General features: G+C 37.2%; 2 protein-coding genes across 2 annotated transcripts; one reads left to right on the top strand and one right to left on the bottom strand.

The window, feature by feature from the left end:
- Positions 1–444: 444 nt before the first annotated feature.
- Positions 445–13,647, top strand: phaf1 (phagosome assembly factor 1). Its single transcript, XM_077516432.1, has 16 exons — positions 445–1,367; positions 1,627–1,709; positions 2,004–2,087; positions 2,357–2,400; positions 3,088–3,167; positions 3,291–3,385; positions 4,598–4,662; positions 4,751–4,863; positions 5,045–5,178; positions 5,297–5,380; positions 7,182–7,264; positions 7,378–7,421; positions 7,502–7,551; positions 7,861–7,919; positions 8,070–8,142; positions 9,802–13,647. Exons 1-16 carry the CDS (start codon positions 1,304–1,306, stop codon positions 9,898–9,900), a joined length of 1,254 nt encoding a protein of 417 aa, XP_077372558.1. The 5' UTR covers positions 445–1,303; the 3' UTR covers positions 9,901–13,647.
- A 223-nt stretch (positions 13,648–13,870) lies between these two features.
- On the bottom strand, positions 13,871–20,529 carry b3gnt9 (UDP-GlcNAc:betaGal beta-1,3-N-acetylglucosaminyltransferase 9). The gene is made up of 7 exons (XM_077516431.1): positions 20,476–20,529; positions 18,735–19,002; positions 18,527–18,637; positions 18,105–18,452; positions 16,034–16,260; positions 15,696–15,951; positions 13,871–15,623 (listed from the first exon to the last, which is right to left on the bottom strand). Exons 2-7 carry the CDS (start codon positions 18,831–18,833, stop codon positions 15,279–15,281), a joined length of 1,386 nt encoding a protein of 461 aa, XP_077372557.1. The 5' UTR covers positions 18,834–19,002; positions 20,476–20,529; the 3' UTR covers positions 13,871–15,278.
- Positions 20,530–21,030: the final 501 nt, after the last annotated feature.

Here is a 21,030-nt window from a genome sequence, read left to right as displayed (position 1 = left end):
CTAGTAGGTCTACTTTAGCACGGTATGAGCACTTTTGCATATGAATATACAGAATATAAAGAGTGATGTGGTTACTTAATTGACTCAAAATAATAATGATGCAAGTCAAAGTAGCAGCAAACAGTTTCCTTTATGAAGGAGTTTCTTTTCACCATGGTAATTAAAAAAAAAAAAAAAAAAAACTTTATTCGAACAATAAACAGGCAAAAAAAATATGTGAAAATTTTAAATAAACAAACAACTCGAACACAGAACACGCCATTGAGGTTAAAAGAAAATACTATAAAAGCTAAACAAAATAAAATAAACAATATAAAAAAAAACAGGAAAAAATATGTAGTACAAAGTCATGAAAAATAAGTGACAAAGTTTACAGTTTCTCCATGGTAAGGTTCGTTGCCGCTCGGTTTGGTGTGACGTCATTACGTCAGCCAAGAACATGCGCCGAACCAAGGAAGTTGAACAATCAGCTGATCCTGCAGCTTCTTGTTGATTTCCGAAGTTGTCGTGGTAGGATACGATTTATTAAGCCCGAGGAAAGAACTCGGCGGATGGTTCAATTCAACACATGACTAACGGGGGACGTGAAGAATTTGAATTGGCTTCCCCGCGGCACAAGAGCTAGCACGGAGCTCCCAAACTGGAACCCTCTGAAGGGAGAAAGAAAGGAAGGCAGAAGCCACTGAACGCGCTTTGTGTATTTATGCCATGACCGTGTGACTGCATTGTTTATCTCCTATTAATTGAATTCAGGGCATTTCCTTTATATACGTTATTTGTTCCTATTTGTATTTAATTCCCAACGCAATAATTGCAGCTAGCTCCATTGGCTAATGTTAGCGAATAGCGCAACACAGTGTTGTTGTCCTGCTCGGTGCTTTCGTAACTCGCCGATAGTGAACGATCGCCTTAGCATAGACTTATTTAAGCAATATTTCGACTGTCAGTTGACCTTGTTCCCGTCAGATTGCGTAATTTGTTTGCAAAAGTCAAGAGCAGCTAAGTTGGCAGCCTATTATTATTATTATTATAATTGTTACTTGCTGTTCTTATTCTATATATTTGAATCCAACTTTGTCGCGTCATTTTAATGTTAGTTCCATATGTCCTACAATAAAGTGGGCTCTTATTACTGGAAGGTTACACGCTGGTGCCCACGTGTGCGTTAGATGGCGTATTTGTGTTGGGAGTTATGAATTAAATTAGCCAATTGCAGAGTTGAGGGTCGAGGCAGAGACAGAGAGAGGGTCCCTCAGAGGGTCCCAATTGTGTTTTAAGGTGAGCCACCCCCTACTACTTGCCAATGCTGGATCTGGAAGTGGTGCCTGAGCGATCACTTGGAAATGAGCAATGGGAATTTGCCTTAGGTAGGTATTGTAATGACAAAATTGGCTTATTTGAGAGAAAATGATAAAAGACGTTTGGTTTTAATCCTAAGAAAGGCGGCTCATTGTTTCCGTTTTAATTTTATGCCTTTTTACATTTTGGAGTTATTACCACGAAAGCAAATGAATAGCTTGCAGCATGGGTGGAAATTGCATGTTCTGTGTATTGCTGTATACTGAATGATGCTTTTTACAGGAAGTGAGAGTCAAACTTGCGGTGCATTATTTTTGTTTTGTCCAGGCATGCCATTGGCCCAGGCCATCTCTATTCTCCAGAAACACTGCCGCATCATCAAAAATGTCCAGGTGCTTTACAGTGAACAGGTGAGATGGCCACAATGTCTGTGCTTCATTCATTTACAGCAACAATGTTTAATAAGGATGCTCGATACCACTTTTCTTTTTTTCTGGACGCCAATACCTATTAAGAATAATTCAAGGGAAAAACACATCAACATTTTGGAGTGATTGTTTTCTGTTGAAAAATGATTTGTGGTGTACGTAAACGTTCCCGTCTGCCAGATTCCAATAATGGCCTTCTGCATCATACGCATGAGGGCATATCCACAGTCCACCCATCTTAATGTTAATTAATGGCCTTGTTTATCTTTTCAACAGACGCCACTCAGCCATGACCTCATACTGAACTTGACTCAGGATGGTATTAAACTGCTGTTTGATGCCACAAATCAGAGACTCAAGGTGAGCTCGTTGCATATTTTGTACTGCCACCTCCACAAATTTGTTTGTAAAGAATTGAAATCACAGCAATGTACTGATTTTTATGGATAGACAAGATAACTTAGCATATTTGTTGCAACTTTAGTCTCATAATCCAACTGCAAGTTACTTTTATTTTTATTTTATTTATTTTTATTTATTTATTTTTATCATGAACTCCCCTTTGTTAAGTAAAGGAAGTATTGTATACTTGTTATATGCTGAGTATTGATTGGTCTGTTTTTTGACAGGTGATTGAAGTGTATGACCTAAGCAAAGTGAAATTGAAATACTGGTGAGTGGAAATAAATTTTTTTGCTCTCAATCGAAACATTATCACTGTAGATGAAATTCTATTTTACACTCAATATTACCTTTTTAAATGCATACATGTCCACTAAAATACTTAAAGTGTGGACAATATGGACCCCATTGACAACTGATGGCTAGGATTTCAGAGTATGAGAGTTGCATAATATGAAATTTTGGGTTGGGCAGAGACAGAAAAATAAAATTAGTTTTTTATTTATTTATTTTTTTTGTGTGTTTTTTTTTTTTTTTTTTTTTATAATTTTGCATGTGACAAAAAGGGCACCATGATAGTGCTTAAGTAAAATTGTCTCTCCCATATTTTTGTTTGGCCATGTTTGTTCCATAGCAGGTTTTAAAACAACCATCTTCCTTTCGCCAAACCAGATCCTCACAGATTCTAGGCTTACTATTGTTGCCCATTAACATTACTTGTTTGGACGATTCATTGTTCATTTTACGTAGCAGTGGAGATGACATTCAACTGTTAGCCATAAAACACACCGCTACAATGATTCGACCCGTAATGGAGTCAGCTCATCTTTAATGTGTTCTTAAAACACTTTGTATATATTCAGTGAAATGAATATGTTGCATTAGCTTCTGATGTGATGTTAACAACCATCTGCTATACGTGTCTGTCTGTCTCTGCACTCTGTATGCATCTTTCCAGTGGAGTCCATTTCAATTCTCAAGCCATTGCCCCCACTATAGAACAAATAGACCAGTCGTTTGGAGCGACCCACCCTGGAGGTACACTTTTCTTTGAAAACATTTCTCATTTAGACACAATGGGGAAAATACAGGATATAGAAATATCGTAATGATTTTTTATTTTCTTTTATTTGCTGACTCCCGTTTCCAATTTGTGCCCAGTTTACAATGCAGCTGAGCAGTTATTCCATCTCAACTTTCGAGGACTGTCATTCTCCTTCCAACTTGACTCTTGGAATGAGGCTCCAAAATACGAAGTGAGAATGTTGTAGTAGGTGTGACGGCCATTTTAAAAACTGTATAACGGCTTCTCAGTTGTCAGAATAAGTGCAACCTTGTCATTAAACAAATACATTGTGTTGTACATCTGTTTTACATATCAAAAATGGTTAGAGGTTGGTATGACAAATGAATGATGTGTTATAATTTAAGCTAAGAAATAAATCAATTATAACATTTTAAAATACAATAGAAATTGCACTTAACAATGCATTTTTTTTAATTGTGCCTAATTTAAAGTGTCTCATACCAGAGCTGAGCTCACACCTTTTATAGTCAGATTTTATGAGATCTTTTTGAGTTCCGCCATTTTGCTAGAACTCGCTTTGCCAGCACATCTGTGTGTTAGCAGCTGTATCTAAATTGGTTGCAGACACAACATCGGTTTCATCAGTTGCAAGGACATTTATGAATCGGGACTGAAATTGTTTACTTTCTCTCCAAATTGTGCTCCATCCTGTGCTTATGTTTCTAATCAAATATGTCATCAAGATTTAGAAAGGCAGCGCTAATTTAGCATGAGATGGCTCACAGTAACCACTTTTGACTTTGTGTGAAAGTTGGTTAGATCTTTCCAGATGAAACATTCCCACCTATTAGAAAACCAAGTTGCATTATAAATGCGATCAAGTTTGGTATAGTATTATGTAGGGGTGTTAAAAAAAATCGATTCGGCGATATATCGCGATACTACATCGCGCGATTCTCGAATCGATTCAATAATAGGCAAAATCGATTTTTTTTTTTTTTTTTTTTTTTTTTTTTTTTTTTTTTTTAGGATTCACACCTTAAGCATGGAAGAATGTTATATGAACGGAACATTAAGCCTTAATATTTTATTTTAATGCTGTTTAAACATGAAACAGATTACAACCTCTATAAGACTGAAATTTCAGATAAATAAATAATACATTTTCATATAAATCTTACACTCTACAAGCTTACTGATTAGTATTTTCTAAATTTGAATGAAAAAAAATCGCAACAATCGACTTATAAATTCGTATCGGGATTAATCGGTATCGAATCGAATCGTGACCTGTGAATCGTGATACGAATCGAATCGTCAGGTACGAGGCAATTCACACCCCTAGTATTATGTATTCACGATGGAAATATCTTTGTGTGTTTCCATACACACTCCCAGTTGTTTTGCCTTGGCAGCCTAACTTTGCCATCTTTTTTATCAGATTCCACATGGGGCCATGGTCAAGAGGATGCACATCTACACTGGCAACAACCTGCAAGAAACAAAGTAGTTTGACGTGCTTCAGTCCATTTATTGGCAAACTTGATTTTAATGTGGGAAAACATTGCAACTGACTTTTGTGTTTTGTACTCAGAGCGCCAGCGATGCCATTGGCCTGTTTCCTTGGTAACATCTATGCAGAGTGTGTGGATGTCCTGAGAGAGGGTACAGGACCAGTGGGGCTTAAGTTCCGCCTAGTTACTGCGGGTAACAAGAGTTTTTCTGTCTGTTCTTTAATTCTTTGAAAATGGGTTTTCAATAATTAATCAGTGTTTTTTCCCCCCATCCATTCAGATGTTAATTGAATAAAATTGATCATTTTATTGGGCGCCATAAAAAACTTGAGTAGCAAATTGATATTGTAATTTTGTTTGAAATGAGCGTGCAGGTTGTGGTCCTGTCGTGATGGGCGATGCTAAAGTCAAGTCCTTAGAAAGAAACATCTACTTTGGAGACTCTTGCCAGGAGGTGCTGAGTGCTCTCGGATCGCCGCATAAAGTATTTTACAAGTCTGAGGACAAGGTGATCAAAAGTCCTCCTAATTATGCGTTGCTTCATGTTGAAAGAAAACACTTTTAATTGAAGTGATGATGCTCTGCATGTGCGAGTAGTTCTGTACGCGTGTTCTGGTTTCTTTCAGATGAAGATCCACTCTCCATCACCTCACAAACAAGTTCCTTCCAAATGTAATGACTACTTCTTTAACTACTTCACCCTTGGAGTGGTACGTAAGGGCTTACCTGTGATTTACAAAGTTGTCATTGTTTTTGTGTCCATATTTTGACAGTATTTTAATATTTAAAGGCGTACTTTACTTATTTTACATTAATATTTTGTCTATAACAAATTTGATACTTTAATTTTTTTTCACGTACAATTAATACCTTTAAAAACACATTTTGCAACTTGCTGTCGACTGACACAAGGGCTCAGGTATCCAATCACAGGTCAGCTTGTGAATGTCACATGACCAAACCTAGAAAACAGGTGAATGGGCTAAATAAGTGAAGTATCCCTTTAAGTAGGATGCTGATTTTTTTTTCGTATTTTTTTTTAAGTATATAATCAATCAATCAGTTTCTTTAAAGTGCAAAATCACCATGGGACTAGTGTTTCATCAACGCAAACTAAACAAAAATAATTTCGTCAACGCACATTTTTCACCGGACAAAAACTAGACTAGACTGGACTGGACTGGACTGGACTAGACTAGACGAGACAAAAATGAACTTACCTTAATAAAAAACTGTTGTTCATGAACAAAAATGAAATGAAAGTTATATGATTGTGTAAAATCTTGTCTCTGCTAATCTGTCACTGTGACACTGTCATGTGACACAGTTGACACACCCCCTTTCACATCTGCTGCTAATGAGTGCGACATACGCAAACGTGGGACAAACAGGAGGTGGATTCACAGTGAAAGGTTAAAAAAAAAAAAAGTAAATTGAGGTAACATTAATCCAATGACTTTTATGTTCCAACAGTAATGTTAATCCGACCGCTAACTAATGCTGTCTGATTTACTAGCTCATAGCATGGAGCCATAGTAGCCACATGTTGATACACTGTACATGTAATTGTGTGAAGTCAAAAAGATGAGAGCAAATTGTAGTTTTAGATCCAAAATGTTAAACATAATTGCTGCCAAAAAAATACTGTGATTGTCCTAACTAAAACGTTGACAGTTTTTCTTGACTAAAACGAAATGAATAAAATCATTGTAGTAAAATAAAGACTGTAATGCTAGATTTATTGTCTACTAAAAATGGACAAAATAAAAACCGGATGTAGTTGACTAGCTATGATAAAAACTAACAACCGTGATTGAAACCGGACTAAAACTGAGACTAAATTTAAAAATGGTGGCTAAAATTAACACTACATGGAACACAGTCCCAATCCACTTTACAATAAAAAATAAAAATCACACACAATTGAAACACTTCACAATAAAATCAGGTACAAAAATAGAAAATGAACACTTGTAAATAATGATGAACACAGAAGGACAATGATCAAAGTAACAGACTAAACCGTCCCAAAATATTGAGCAAAATGGTATAACACGGGATTCCAGTTCGTCATCGTAACCGACTTGAGTGGGAGAATGCTCACAATTGACGTCGTCTGGCATGTAAGTTCTCTTCACAGATTACAACAACCTGATCAAATCTATGCAAAAGACATGTTAGACTGAGGCAAATGGTGGTCACTCACCAGATACTGCTTTTCTAATCAGCATCTTGATATGCCACACCTGTGAGGTGGGATGGATTATCTCGACAAAGGAGAAATGCTCACTGGCAGAGATTTGTGAACAATATTTGAGGGAAACAGCCTTTTGTGTATGTAGAAAAAGTTTTCGATCTTTGATCCAGCTCATGAAAAATGGGAGCAAAAGTGAAAGGGTTTCGTTTATATTTTTGTTCAGTGTATAATGAGTAGCTTTTTGAAAGAATCAAGCCATGTCTGGGCCCAATTACAATTTGAATTTAGCCAGGTTTCCTTTTTTTTGTGTGCAGGATGTCCTTTTTGATTCAACAACTCATCTGGTTAAGAAGTTTGTCCTCCATACCAACTTTCCAGGACATTACAACTTCAATATGTAAATATCTTGATTTTTTTGGGGGGGGGGATTTGTTTAGATGATATTTGTTGCAAACGTTTTTTTTTTTTTTTTTGTATACTGCCATTCTATTCTCTCCTTTTGCACTGTAGATATCATCGGTGTGACTTTAAGATTTCACTTGCCATTAAAAAAGGTTAGTCACTAGATGCTCTAACATCACCATAGGTCATATTTTTTCATTTTATTACCATCTTTATTGCTTTTGTGTCTCAGGAGGCGCCGACTCTCAGACAGATGACTGCATATTGACCACTTACAGCAAGGTCAGTCAATTACTGGACTGTTTGAAAGGAGATGCTCTTAAGTTTTATTTGTGGGATCAGTGGTGAAATCACATCATGTGCATTCATCCTATATCAATGTGTGTTATTTGTTCTGTTGATTGTAGCTCTATAACAAAGTACATTTATAGCTGAAATGTATGCAATAGTCAAAAAGTCGATCCTTTACTGGTTTTAGTGGTTTTTAGGTGGTTTTACTGTGACATCATAGCTTTGTTATTTCCTCTTTCTACTAGCATTTGGGCTTGTAAACATAACACATGTTTTCATCACCTTATTTCTCATCGCCAGTGGGATCAGATTCAGGAACTGCTGGGCCACCCAATGGAAAAACCTGTTGTGCTTCATCGGTAACAAAGCTTTTACTGTCTTACTCCACTTTTGTTTGTGCCCCAGACACATTATAATTGATATTTCTCTACAATATTTAATACAAATATTTGCTGCCAGTGCATCATTATTGTAACGTCGTTGTAACAAATACAAATCTGGTTTAACAGGTCATCATCTGCCAACAATACCAACCCCTTTGGCTCCACATTCTGCTTTGGACTTCAGAGGATGATCTTTGAGGTCAGAATACTTTGGATGTACTTTGAGTATGAGTGAATGTATAGAACGTGGCCGGGAGGCATAGTTTGTGTTATGGAAAACAACTATGAATTCTAAATGAAGTGCCACAGTATTCAGTTTCATGATTTAGTTTGACTGAAGTTGAGTTTTGACATAGGCAAGAGAGGAAGATCGTGTCAAAGTTACTCAGCAATTTTCTGCCTCGGGACGAGCCATATGATTGGTCCATCACTTTGGCCGCATTATTTTGATGCACACCTCGCTCTGGATTAGGGTCACTTTTGGCTCCTTAGATGACTACCTGAAATGAAATATAGTGTGAAACAGGGATATCATAGTTTTAGAATTTTTCATTTTAGTTAGTTCTTATTTTGTTTTGAGTTTTTTTTTCTTTTTTTTTCTTTTTTTTTTTAAGTTTTCATTTAGTTTTCATGGTGGTACTAATAGTTTTTTATTAGTTTTAGTTATTTAACAAATGCTTAGTTTTAGTTTTGGTATTAGTTTTTTTTTTTTGTTTTTTTAATGTGTAGTACTTGTGCGCAATATAAAAAAAAAAAAAAACACCATGGAAACGACGTCATCTGAAGGTGCTTTTCTATTGGCTGCTGCTAGATGGTGTCACTTCTGTGTGACACACTTTCAGATGTCCTTATTCCAGTTAATATAAAAATAAATCTACTTAAAATCATATTAAAAATGTATCCCCAAAGGCTCATGCATTAAATTAATTACTAAAGACTAAAATGAAGGACATTTTGCTATAATTGCAGTTAGTTTTGGTTAGTTTTCGTTTTTATTTTATTTCCTTAATGAATTTGTTTTTTTTAATTTTAGTTTTTTGTTAGTTTAGTTAACTAAAATAACCTGGTTTGGTGTGAAAAATCACTGAATTAACTGTTGAAACTCTGCATGTTATTACAGTGGCGTAACTTTTTTTTTATTCAGATAGTATCTGAATGTCTGAATCAGCAGCAACTGTTTTAAGATTTAGTTCAACTTGCACAGGCAATAAAATGTTGGCTCTACCATTATGCCTCTGATGCACCAAACTGCCAAGAAGGCAATGTGAAATGTGTTAGCTGCACGGAATAAAGGCAAGAAAATGGAAGCTTTTCAAGAAAGTGTGAAAGGGGCCAATAGACTAACATAGCATAGTTTGTTTTCAATAATAAGTTTAAAAATAAGTAAAAAAAAATAAATAAATAAGTTTGGTTTTTTTTAAGTAAAACAAATATATAAATAAAATATACAAATTAAGTTTAAAAAGAGGCAATAATAAAATTAAAAATTAAAAGAAGGTAAAAAAAAAAAAAGTAAAATAGTAAAGAAAAAAGTAAAACAGTAAAAAAAAAAAGTTTTTAAAAAAAAAAGTAAAAGTAAGTTTAGTCCTGTTTGTTTTCAATATTAAGTTTAAAAGTAAGTAAAAATCAAAGTAAAAATAAATAAACACATTTTTAAAAAGTAAAAAAAAATAAAAAAATATATATATATATATGTTTAAAAAGAAGGGGGAAAAAAGATGAAAAAAGTAAAATATTTAAAAAAGTAAATAAAATAAAATGGTGAAAAAAATAGCAAAAAAGTATACATATAAACAAAAGTAAAAATAAATTTAGTCCCGTTTGTTTTTCACGTCATGCTGTTGTCGTTTTTCTGTAGGTGATGCAGAATAACCACATAGCATCGGTGACTCTCTATGGTGCTCCACGGATCACCAGTCAAGACCACCCTGAGGCCGGTTGCAGCAGCTCCCACTGAACAAATAATCCAAGCATCTCATTCTGGCCTGTTCGGAGTTGAAATAGAGTGAGCAACCACCACAACACCACCATTCTTGCATCCCAATTGCATTTGTTTTCAGACTGGCTTGGAAGAATTGCACTCAAGACTTGGTGACATGGTCCGTGTTGGAAAATCGATACTGATAGAGGAAACATCACTTACGACACGTGATGATGAAATGTGCATTCGGGTGGAACTGGAAGAAAGTACGTCCAGAAAGTGAAATGCAGCTTCCGGTTGGTTGGTGTGAAGCCGTCCAGCCGCCGTGGACTTGTGAAAGCTACCACTAAGAAAAACTGCTCTGGTCGAAATTAAACACAAGCGAGATTTGCAAATCATCATCATCATCATCATCATCAACCAACCGCACTGCCAGCCGGCAGCTACCGCCTGTCTTCCTCCAATCAAGAATCAGAAGATGCCAACAGATGCTGCAGAGGACCAAAATATTATTCCAAACATTCAGTGGCCAGGCCTCTTAAAGCAGAAGTGTTCACACATTGTGACCCTCAAAGAATCCATACGCCCATAAATGATCACCTGCATGAGTCGGCCAGTTGAATCATCTCCTATCAAAGCAACCAAGCACACAAAATGTCCGTTTACTTGCCTAGTTTGTCCAAAACAGAGGTCGCTTTTTTCCTCTCGACTTGTACACACGCACACAAACGCTGCATGAACTTGACAGACGAGTTTGGAGAAGAGTACAAGCACAAATTTGGCAACCTCTTTTCTTTATTTTTAGTCTCGCATGTTCCAAGCAGTGAACAGAGCTTTTTGTTTTTCCCTCCGTGTCCTGCCTCACTCATCACATAGGCACTATTTCTATGTTGTTATTTTTATGGTACCACTTGCACACAAATACACTTTTCTATTTGATTACATTAGGAAGATCAAGGATTTTGTTTTCTTATTAAGTGGCCCAGCTTAGAGAATAGTTGTATGTGTGTCAACACATCTTCTATTACTTCGCCCTCCCGTATTTTTGCTGTGGGTGACGTCTGCGTCCTCTTGTTCAATTAGCTGCCAAATGCAAATGCCAAAGACATTTCAGGGTCATTTCCCTCTGGTCTACGTCACTGTAACCTTTCACCTTTCAACCTATGTCATTTTGTCAGGCAAGAGGTTGATCGTTATTATGAGGTTCATTCCAACACCAAGCTTTTTGAGTTTTTTTTTTTAATTTTTTATTTATTTATTTTTTTTTAGTTTAAAGGTCCATCCATGTGCAAGTACACGCATTGGTTTCATTAGTAAGAATTTAACGCACTACTCGAGCAACTATCTAACTGCTAAATGTTTATTTCCACTCGATTGTGTCACTTTTGGCCTCTTAAAAAGTTCACATTCCCTTCCATTGACAAGTATATTTGTCAAATTACGCTTTTCAGCAGGGATGGATGGGGGAATCTGATGCTATTCAAACTTGGAAACAACTTTAGTGATGCATAACCACCAGTAGATGGCACCGATGCCCTATTTTAGATATGAGATCAGCAGTTGGTGAGTCCACAAGGTGAAACTGACGCATTTACCTGCTGATTATAAAAGAACATAAAAAAAAATCAGAATCAAACTTTTTTTTTTTTTAACGGCTTTCTATTATCCTCAATATTAGGACAACTACGGCATTGGAAAATTACTCAATATTCGACAAGTTGGGGCAAAGAGCGTAATACTAGTCTGTAATACATATGCTTCATCCTGGATATCACGGATATTGATGAGTTTCATCAATTGTTTTCCATGCATTCCTGCATCAAGGGTGCTATGGTAGAAAATCCTCCCCTAACTAGTTGAACTGTCGACTGTGATTACAAAGAGTCAAAATAAAAATAGTGGAAATGTGAGAATAATTCTTGAACACAAGAATGTGATGTGATGAATGGGAATGTGGTGATATCGGAATAAATTCTGTCACGAGAACAAAGTGGATATAAAAATTTCAGCAGACACGTTCAATTAGCTCTGAGACCACTGTCTTCCTAAATAGCCCCCAGAGATAAACAAAAATACTATTTCTATACTGTCAATTGAAATTTGAATTTTGTAGGGCCCCTGTCAGTCATGGGTGAGGTTACAGTTGTTGAGAATGAGTTGAAATTGCTGATGGTCTTGACATGCCATAAGAATTTCATTTTATTTGTTTTTAGCGTAACAGCATAAGATTAGGCTTTTATTGTTCAAAAGTACTCTTTTATTATTAGTAATTTTTTTTAAATGTAAATGTGTTTCTGAATTGTGGACATTTGTCCTGTCATATTTGGTCTTAATTCTCATAAAATAACACTTTGGACATAATTTTGGTAATCTTTTAGTTGTATTTCATTCAGGACTTAATTATTATAATAAATTTGCACTTCATTGTTCTGAGTATATGGCTGAAATTCATGTCGTTCTACTATATAATTCTAGCATTGTAATTTTTCTATGTCTGCCTTCGTATTCCTTATTTTTTTGTCATTTTCTGTTTGTTGGTATGACCAAAATTGTGAAATTTAATTTGAATTCCAAACAGTTCTTGTGTGTTATAGCCAATTCAACGGGATGGACGACCCGTCATGTCCATGTTGTGACGTTAGCTGCTTCGAAAAATGAGCCTAATAGTCAACAGGAATTGATTGCATGTTACAAAAACAAGTGTTTGGTTTTTTTCTTCTTCTTCTTCCCCAAATGTCACATTTCATCATTTCAATGATGTGTTATTTGTCGGTGTAACCTTAGAAACCTCTGCATCATTTCTGTGTCGACTGCTGCTGTGGGGGAGATGATTGAGCTACGTAATTGTAAATGGTCGCTCATTTCTTTTCTGGCATGGAAACTGAATCCTTCACATTTGAGCTGCGAGTTTTGTTTGTTGCGAGATTTTGCAGAAGATCATTATCTGCTTCGTGATATTCTTTCCTGTTCTAATATATCCACTTCTTGGGTTGGATGTCTTAAGATTTGTATTCAATTGCTTATTTGGCAGCATAAAAGGAAAAAAAAAAACTGCTGAACATTGTGCCTCATCTCCCACTGAGCCTGTTTTTGACGAGTCGTTAAAACCTATGTAAAATAAGAAATATCTTGTACATAGAATGTAAATTGATAATGAAGTGAAATGCGTCCATTTTATGAGTGAGTGTTTATATTGCCTCTCATAACAGCAGCTTACATGCTGCTGTTGATGTGTTCTGTTAATTTAAATTTTTGCCTGTTCGGATTTTACTGCATTTTCTATGACACCTTGATGTTTTATACGTTAACTTTTGACCTCTTTTGAGTGGTGGTCATATTTACGCCAACAAACCAACAGTCATTAAAGCTTGTCTTGGATGTATACAGTGTATAGATTCAACTAAAAGGAGAAATAATGTAAATAGTCTTGGTGAGCTCAGGCCAGCTTCATGTCCCCGAGCACCTCAACTCATGTGGACATATCAGAACCAGAAAATTAGTTTGCGAGACAAGCTATCCATTCGTACTTTTTTTTTTTTTTTTTCCCCATGGGCAGATCAGTGAGTATTATAAAGTTTTAATTTATAATGCACAGCCTTGTTTTCCTAGTAATATTACTCTCATGTTAATGCTTTGTATTGTCTGGTCTGTTCCCATCGCAGCCCTGAAAAGATTTTTGTCCATACATTGTGGACTTCATTAGCATTAAATCCATTCCTTAAAATGGGGCAGTTGTACTTAATTCAAACGTGCTAAAATGATTAAAAATAATGTGATGATCTATTTTTTGAATGCTATGTCTTTGATTGTGAAAGAACTAATGAGTGGCTACTCAGCATGTTGACTGAAAAACGCAATAATATCACGCATTGCAAAGGCGATGGTGACTGAAAGCTTTGCATCATTTGTGCTTGTTGAATTAAAACTGCAACCATATTGAACACAATGAGAATACTGTTTGCACAGTTATGAGCGCAAACGATCAGTTCATTAACATCCACGATTATTTTCAGTGTGAGATCAGGATATTGACAAAAAATAAACAATCTTGATGTGACAAACATTTGGAAGGCTTTTTCTTTGCATGATGCAAATTCACAAAAAAAGGGCACAAGGTAAACAATCAAATATGCTGTCAAGCTGATCACACAACATTAATTCATAGTTGGTGACTAAAAAACAAAAATGACCAAACCAGCAGAACATACGAAATTAATGTTTTGTTTTTGTTTTTTTTTCTCTCAAGAACATCTGGATCACATAAACCAAATTCTGCAGTTTACATGATAAAATGTAACTTGTGTCTACAGCAGTGCTTCTCAATTATTTTTTGTTAGGCCCACCCCAGAAAGAAGTAAATATTCAATCAACAATCAGATCCTAACAATGGATCAAATTCTCAACAAAAAGTCCGCTCCAATGTCCATTCATTATCTACGGAAGAGCATTAGGAGCCAGAGGGGGGGAAAAGGTTTGGCAGGATTCTCACTTTAAAGTGAGAATTCTCACTCTCAATAGTGCTACTATTATACTCTAACCTGGCAATAGCCGTACCTCTCCACAATAATTTCGTCGAAGAAAGGCGGGACATTCTGTACTATAATTCGAGTTGATTGGACGATGCGACTTCTACACGTTTGTTTTAACCAATCACGGCCACTGGTGAAAATTTCGTCTTTGTTCTTGTCAAAGCACGAAAATCTTACCAGCTATATATACACGAAGCGCCTCTCGTTCAACATTCAACAAGGAAACGGTGAGTAAACCTCCGAGAACAGAATTACAGGTAATTGCAGCGTCCATTCGTCCATGTTGGGTTTGTTTTTAGCCCCTGCGTCGGCGCTGGCTTCCTGGTTTCGTCACAGTTGCATATCCCGCCCCCCCAAACACAATGCCGCTCTGTGATTGGTCCGAACCACCAGTGGTTCGGGAACGGCGGTTAGCTGCGAGAGCGGTACAAGATGTATTCTCCGGAATTTGTGAACTCACAAATATCGCGAGAATTCACCTTGCGAGAGCAAGGTTAATTATTCTCACTTTAAAGTGAGAATCCTGACAAACTTTTTTTTTTTCCCTCTCTTCACTGGCCGTAATCGTCTTCCGTAATTATCTGAGTGGCCATGCCACACATTTGTAAGACATTAAAAGTTGTTTTACACACACACACACACAAAAAAAAAAAGTGAACAATTGGATCACATTGTACCCGAAAAGTTCAAATCTTTCATTTCTGCCTCCTTAACAGGAAAGAAGGGGGGGGGGAGCTGACGCATGTTTGTCTGTTTTCAGTTCATTTTTCCAGTCTTGTCAACTTGGCTAGAGTGTCATGTGACTCGTTTGTGCTTTGCATCTCGGGTCTTTCAAGATGGCCACAACGCATGTCTTATTGTATTGTACATCTTCCACACAGGAAGTCAATCACGCGTGACAAACACTCCCTTGTCATCATAGTCAGCCTCCTCCTCCCCTCTCGAGTCTCCCGTATTCCACCTGAAGGATCCGGATGTCGGCTTGGTCCTGTTGTGACACTTCAGTTTGGGGTCATGCAGCAAGTTCCACATGAGCCATATCTGGGGCACACTGAGGCTGTGAACCACCATCAGGTCCCGGTAAAAACACGGATCGAACGTCTGGAAATGAGGCGCCGCTGATGGTCGGGGAATCCCGAAGGTGCGAAAACCTTGGTGGCGCAATGGTTTGATGCCGATCAGCTGGAGGCACATTCCCAGAAACACGTCGTCGATGGGGAACAGCTCCACCTGAAATTTGAAAGTAGGAATGTGAAAGAAATGAAAAAAATACGATTTGACTTTGTAGTTAGTTTTAATTACTTGTTGACAGGAGGCGCTGAGTCTCCGTGCTGTGTACCCAGACATGACGAAGCCACCTCCGCCAGCATAAGATGGGTACAAAGCACTCCCGTACACAAACTCTGGCACATAATACTTGGAAGTGCGGCGCCGAATGGGTTTGGCGTTGACGATTATATCCCCAATAAAGAGATCCTCATCTGACTTTTCACCTTGAAGCATCTCCAGTATGTTCTCTACATTCACATAAACATCAGCATCTCCCTTGAAGATGAACCTAAATGACAATGATAAGAAACAAAATGACGAAAAAATATTGGCGAGAAATGAAGTTTCAGGAGCGTGGCTCGAACACTGACTTGACGTGAGGACACGTGTGGTTGACCCATTCTAGAAAGTGCGTTTCCTTTAGCGTCAAGTTGAAGAAGGTGTCCTCAAAGTCCCACAACAGAATGTCCTCAAAGGTTTGACTCTCGTAAGTCAGCAGCTGGTCCCACAGAGGCAAGGCGGTGCGATTTCTGGGAACCCCCAACAGGAAGACGGTGCGGATAGATCTGCCTTCTTTACCCCACGTCCGACGAACCACCTGAGATGATTGAAAGTGGAGAAAACTTTAAAAAAAAATAATTATAGGTTTATTTAATTATAGGTATTATTCAAGGTGTAAAGGTTGGAGAGCGTCAGCAGAAGGCTCAAACTGTTGCATATGGAAACATGCATCTAGACAGGAAGATAAATTGACTCGGGTAATGTGATGATGAGTTGGATGAAGTTAGACTAGAGCAGCGTTTTTCAATTCCAGTCCTCAGGCCCCCCTAGCCAGCCTGTTTTCCAAGTCTCCCAATTGCAACGCAGGTGAAGATCGTTATCAGGCTTCTCCAGACCTGGCTGATTAGCTGTCATTGGAATCAGCTGCATTGGGAATTGGGAGACATGGAAAACAGGCTTGTTAGGGGGGCCTGAGGACCGGAATTGAGAAACACTGGACTAGAGAGACTATTCCAAGAGGCAGAGGAGGAGAATCCAGGTCCAGAAGGTAAAACTAAACTACCGATGGACACATGAAACCTCATGAAGCACTTGTGATATTTTTTTACTCCTCTAGATGGCACTCTTGGTTTAAAGATGCAGTGGAAGTGTAAACAATTTCCATTGCACTACCGCAGAGGTCAGCAACCATTTAGGTCAAATAACAAAAATATCTGTCTGGACCCGCAAAATTTGTGCATTGTGATGACCGAAACAGTGTGTTAGTGTCAGCTACTGAGGGCACAAGAGCTCATGAGAGTTGCACCATAATACAAAAATATGTAGCATTCAATCTTTTGACATTCATTTTCTTCTAACTTTCATCTTCCATTTTTGGATTTTTTTCTATTGTTGTTAATATTATTATTACATTTTTTTAGACTTTCCTGACTTTCTGTCAAATTTCTGTCATTTTGGGGTAATTTAATGGCCATATCATGGTAATTTTCTGCCTCCTTTTTTGGATATTTTATATTTTTAAATGCATTTCCTGATTTTTTTTTTATAGCAATTCCAAAGATTTTATATTTTATGGTGTTGTTGTTGTTGTTGTTGTTGTTGTTGTTGTTGTTGTTTTTTGTGCCTTTCTTTTGTTTTTGGACATTTGGTTACTTTTTCAACATTTTATTTTATTTTATTTTTATTATTACATTCTCTAACATTTTTTTGGCAATTTAATCAACATTTTATGGTAATTTTCTGCTTTTACTCTTCCTTTTTGGACATTTTAAGTAATTTAACTCATTCACTCCCGGCTGTTTTATTGGATTTGGACTGATTTTGCAAGGCCCACAGAATATTGTTTTGTATTGCCGTTTTTATAATTACTACAATTTTTTTCACCCATTCTTTGTAGTTGAGAGGCTGCACCAAAGCATTCTGTATGCTCTAGCATAAAAAAAAAAAAACATATAAATATGTCTTTGGGACACTTAAAACATTTAAAATAGAACGTATTTATACGTTTTTGGGAGCAAATGAGACAAAACATTCATTTACACTATTTTTTTTCTGAGATCTATAGGGAGCCATATAGGAAAGGGACTTATGAGCCACATGTGGCTCCAAAGCTGCAGGTTGCAGTCCCCTGCACTAGCGTTAATCTTAAAATGTACAGCACACCTAGGGGAGTAAAAAAAAAAAAAAAAAAAACTATCGCAAGCATTTCATGAAGCTTAATTTTACCCATCAAGTAAAAACCTTGTCACAGGTGTTTCTACTCCACCGACAAGTAAACGAGCTCGTTGAGTAGAAGCACCTGCGGCTAAAGGGTCTTTCAGTTTAAACTGCCTGCTGCATCTGCTCACTGAGATGTAGCAAAGCTAAGTTCTGTTCATTAGGTGAACTTGTTACATTGGATCAGACGGAAGAAAATAAAAAACCAACAATGCTAAAGTTTACCTGCCGCTTGTCAAAATCTGCAGCTACAGATTTCACCGCGATGAGCATGTAGAGCTCACGGCTTTCTCCGCCTCGTTCGGACCCTCCCAGTTGACACTTGTTGGGTTGGTCTATTAGCAGCCGGAAGTTGCGGTTGTCCTTATCTCGCAGGTAGCCCGCAAAGTCAAACAGCGGCAGCGTCGGCAGAGGAGCGCCGGTCGTTTTGGTCTTCTTCTGGCGAGACTTTGACTTTCCTTTGGCTTTAGACTGAGCTTTGGACTTTGGCTGAGGCTGTTTTGACTTTGGCTGAGGCTGTTTTGACTTGTGCTCACACGGTGGTAGCTGAGGCTCAGAGGGCCTGACTGCGTACTGTTCATATGGACAGATATTTGTGTAAATGACAGCCAAATAAAATCGTTACTTTGACGACGATCCTGTCTTACCGGCCGGGACTCCTGGGCCACTCGGACTCTACTGGTTCCTCGACTAGAGCTGGTGGGACGAAGTATTCCCAGCCTCCATGCTGGCTTGTCCCACCCGGAGGAGAGAAGGACCTGGAACATTATAACCTCGGTTAGGAATACTGTAATGAGAATAGGAGCTATGTTTAGTTTAGTTTCTTTTGTGGTATTTGAATCCATTTGGGTCTACCTGCCGCACGTAGAGCAACAGGGAGAAGAGCAACAGTAGCAGCATCGTGCACATCACGTCTCCTTTTATGTAGCACCCCCTCCTCCTCAGCGTCACCATTTTCTGGCTTGAGTAGCGTATTCAACGGGGGGTGAAGTAGTAGGAGGTCTCTTAAGCATCTCTGCTTGCAAGACGTCACCATTTGGTTCTACATTTTCTGTACCTGTGAGAGTCTGAAAGGCAACCTTTTATCTCCATTGCCGTCTTCTCCAGAGCCTGCACAGGCATCCTGACACAAACAGAACAAAGCCATGAGCGATGGAATTTTTGTAATTTTTCATACTTTGTTACTCATACATTTTCTGACATTTTTGGCAATTTTATGCACATACGGTAATTTTCTGCCTCTCTTCCTTATTTTTGGACATTTTACGTTTTTTTTGTTACATTTTTTTTTTCTGCCTTTTTTTTTCCTAGCAATTTTCTGATATTTTTGGTAAATGAAACTTCATTTAAGCAGTGCTTTTCCACCTTACAAGGCCCTCAAAGCTATTTACATTTGATTTCTCATTCACCTACTCATGATGCAGCATCAGGAGCAACAGTATCTTGCTCAAGGATACTTTGATGCGGGCATATATGGGATCGAACCCACAACCTCTGAGTTGTGATATGACCACTCACACTACTGAGCCACGCTGCCCCAGTGGCAGTTTTGGGTAAATCTTTTGGTAATTTTCAGGATTTTTTTTAATTTATTTTTTTAATTTGATAGTTTTTAAATATTTTCTTTTATGCCTTTTTTTAAAGTAAAAATTACATTGCTGACTTGTGTACATTTTATGGTAATTTTAGGGATTCATTTTCTTTTCTTGGGGGGGACATTTTATGGTTACTTTTGGAACTTTTTCTTTTCTGCCTTTTTAAAAATATATATTTTTTTACTTTTGGCAATTGGGTACATTTTATGGTCATTTTATTTTATTTTTTTTGTTTCGTTTTGGAATCTTTTATGGCTACTTTTTGAACATTTTCTTTTGTGCTTTTTTAAAATGGTAATTTTCTGACATTTTTGGCAATTTCATAAACATTTCATGGTAAGTTTTTGCTTTTCCTCTTCCTTTAGACATTTTATTAGCACTTTTTTTTTCTTTTTACCTAAAATTTGGACTGACATTTCTTGATTTTTATTTTTTATTTTTAATCAAAATCAATTCTTTTGAAGAATATTTTATAGAAGAAATAAAAATGTAAAAAAATGAATTACACAATTGTTTTTACCTCCTTCAAAGTGCATTTTGGAGCGTCAGAATTTTTATTTTTATGAACTTTATTTTTTTTAACCATATTCTTTCTTCTTGCTCCCTAAGCAAGAGTTGTCATATTGTTTCTTTCTTGTTAAACTAAACTACTTCAGTGATGGCGAGGTAAATCTACCGCTCATGTACAACTTCACAGCGTGTACAAATGAGGGGGCGTGTCTGTTGTTATATAAGTGAATCCAGCATTTGTATTCGGGTGCCGTCTAATTAAAAACATTCACTGCGCTGGAGAAATGCTTTTAAATGTTAAATACAAAGTTTCTAAAGAAATTTGTAACGTCTAACTGTCCCAGTGTAATTGAATGTGACAGAAACGTCCGACAACACAAAGATTTCGATATTCCGGCTATTTTACAACGTCAGCAACTTCTGTCGTATCTTTTAAAAGTCATTGTAAATTTCATGCAAGCGCAATGTAAAACAAGTTCATTCAAACTTACCAAAGAGGACGGAGGAGGAAGGACAAACTGGAAACATCTGTGCGGACTGCGTCTGAATGCTGGCGCTCATGTTGCATTTATGTGCTATGGGAAAAATGCCATTCACTACGAGACTTTCTGATACAGATTGAGCGAGCATTACGATTTCCCAGCTAACGTTTTAAATTCTGAAATACAACATAATAAACTAAGTATCGTTAAAAAAGATTAACGGTGATCGCAGATGTATTTGCTTTATACAACCAGCAAACAGTTAAACTTGGTAAAAATGTCGTATTGGGATTTAGTGGTCAGGATAGGAATCTAAAGGGGTGGACTTGAATGCAGCATCTTCTGTAACCTAACCACGTGGCTAAATTTGGAGGAACAGCCCTCAAGACTGAAGCAGGCAATGCAGAATGGGGGTTGGGGTTGTCAAAGGAAGAAAACTGGACTGCGGGGCAAAATGACATATCCATCTCCATAATGTCATTGGGTTTGTTCTGAACATGCAATACAATTATTTCCAACAGGAGTAAAGAAGCATCAAACCACAATGTTAGTGGGGAAAAGTGA

Source organism: Festucalex cinctus, chromosome 3 (assembly GCF_051991245.1).
Source record: "Festucalex cinctus isolate MCC-2025b chromosome 3, RoL_Fcin_1.0, whole genome shotgun sequence".
Lineage (NCBI taxonomy): Eukaryota > Metazoa > Chordata > Actinopteri > Syngnathiformes > Syngnathidae > Festucalex > Festucalex cinctus.
This window is presented reverse-complemented; position numbering and strand designations above follow the sequence as displayed.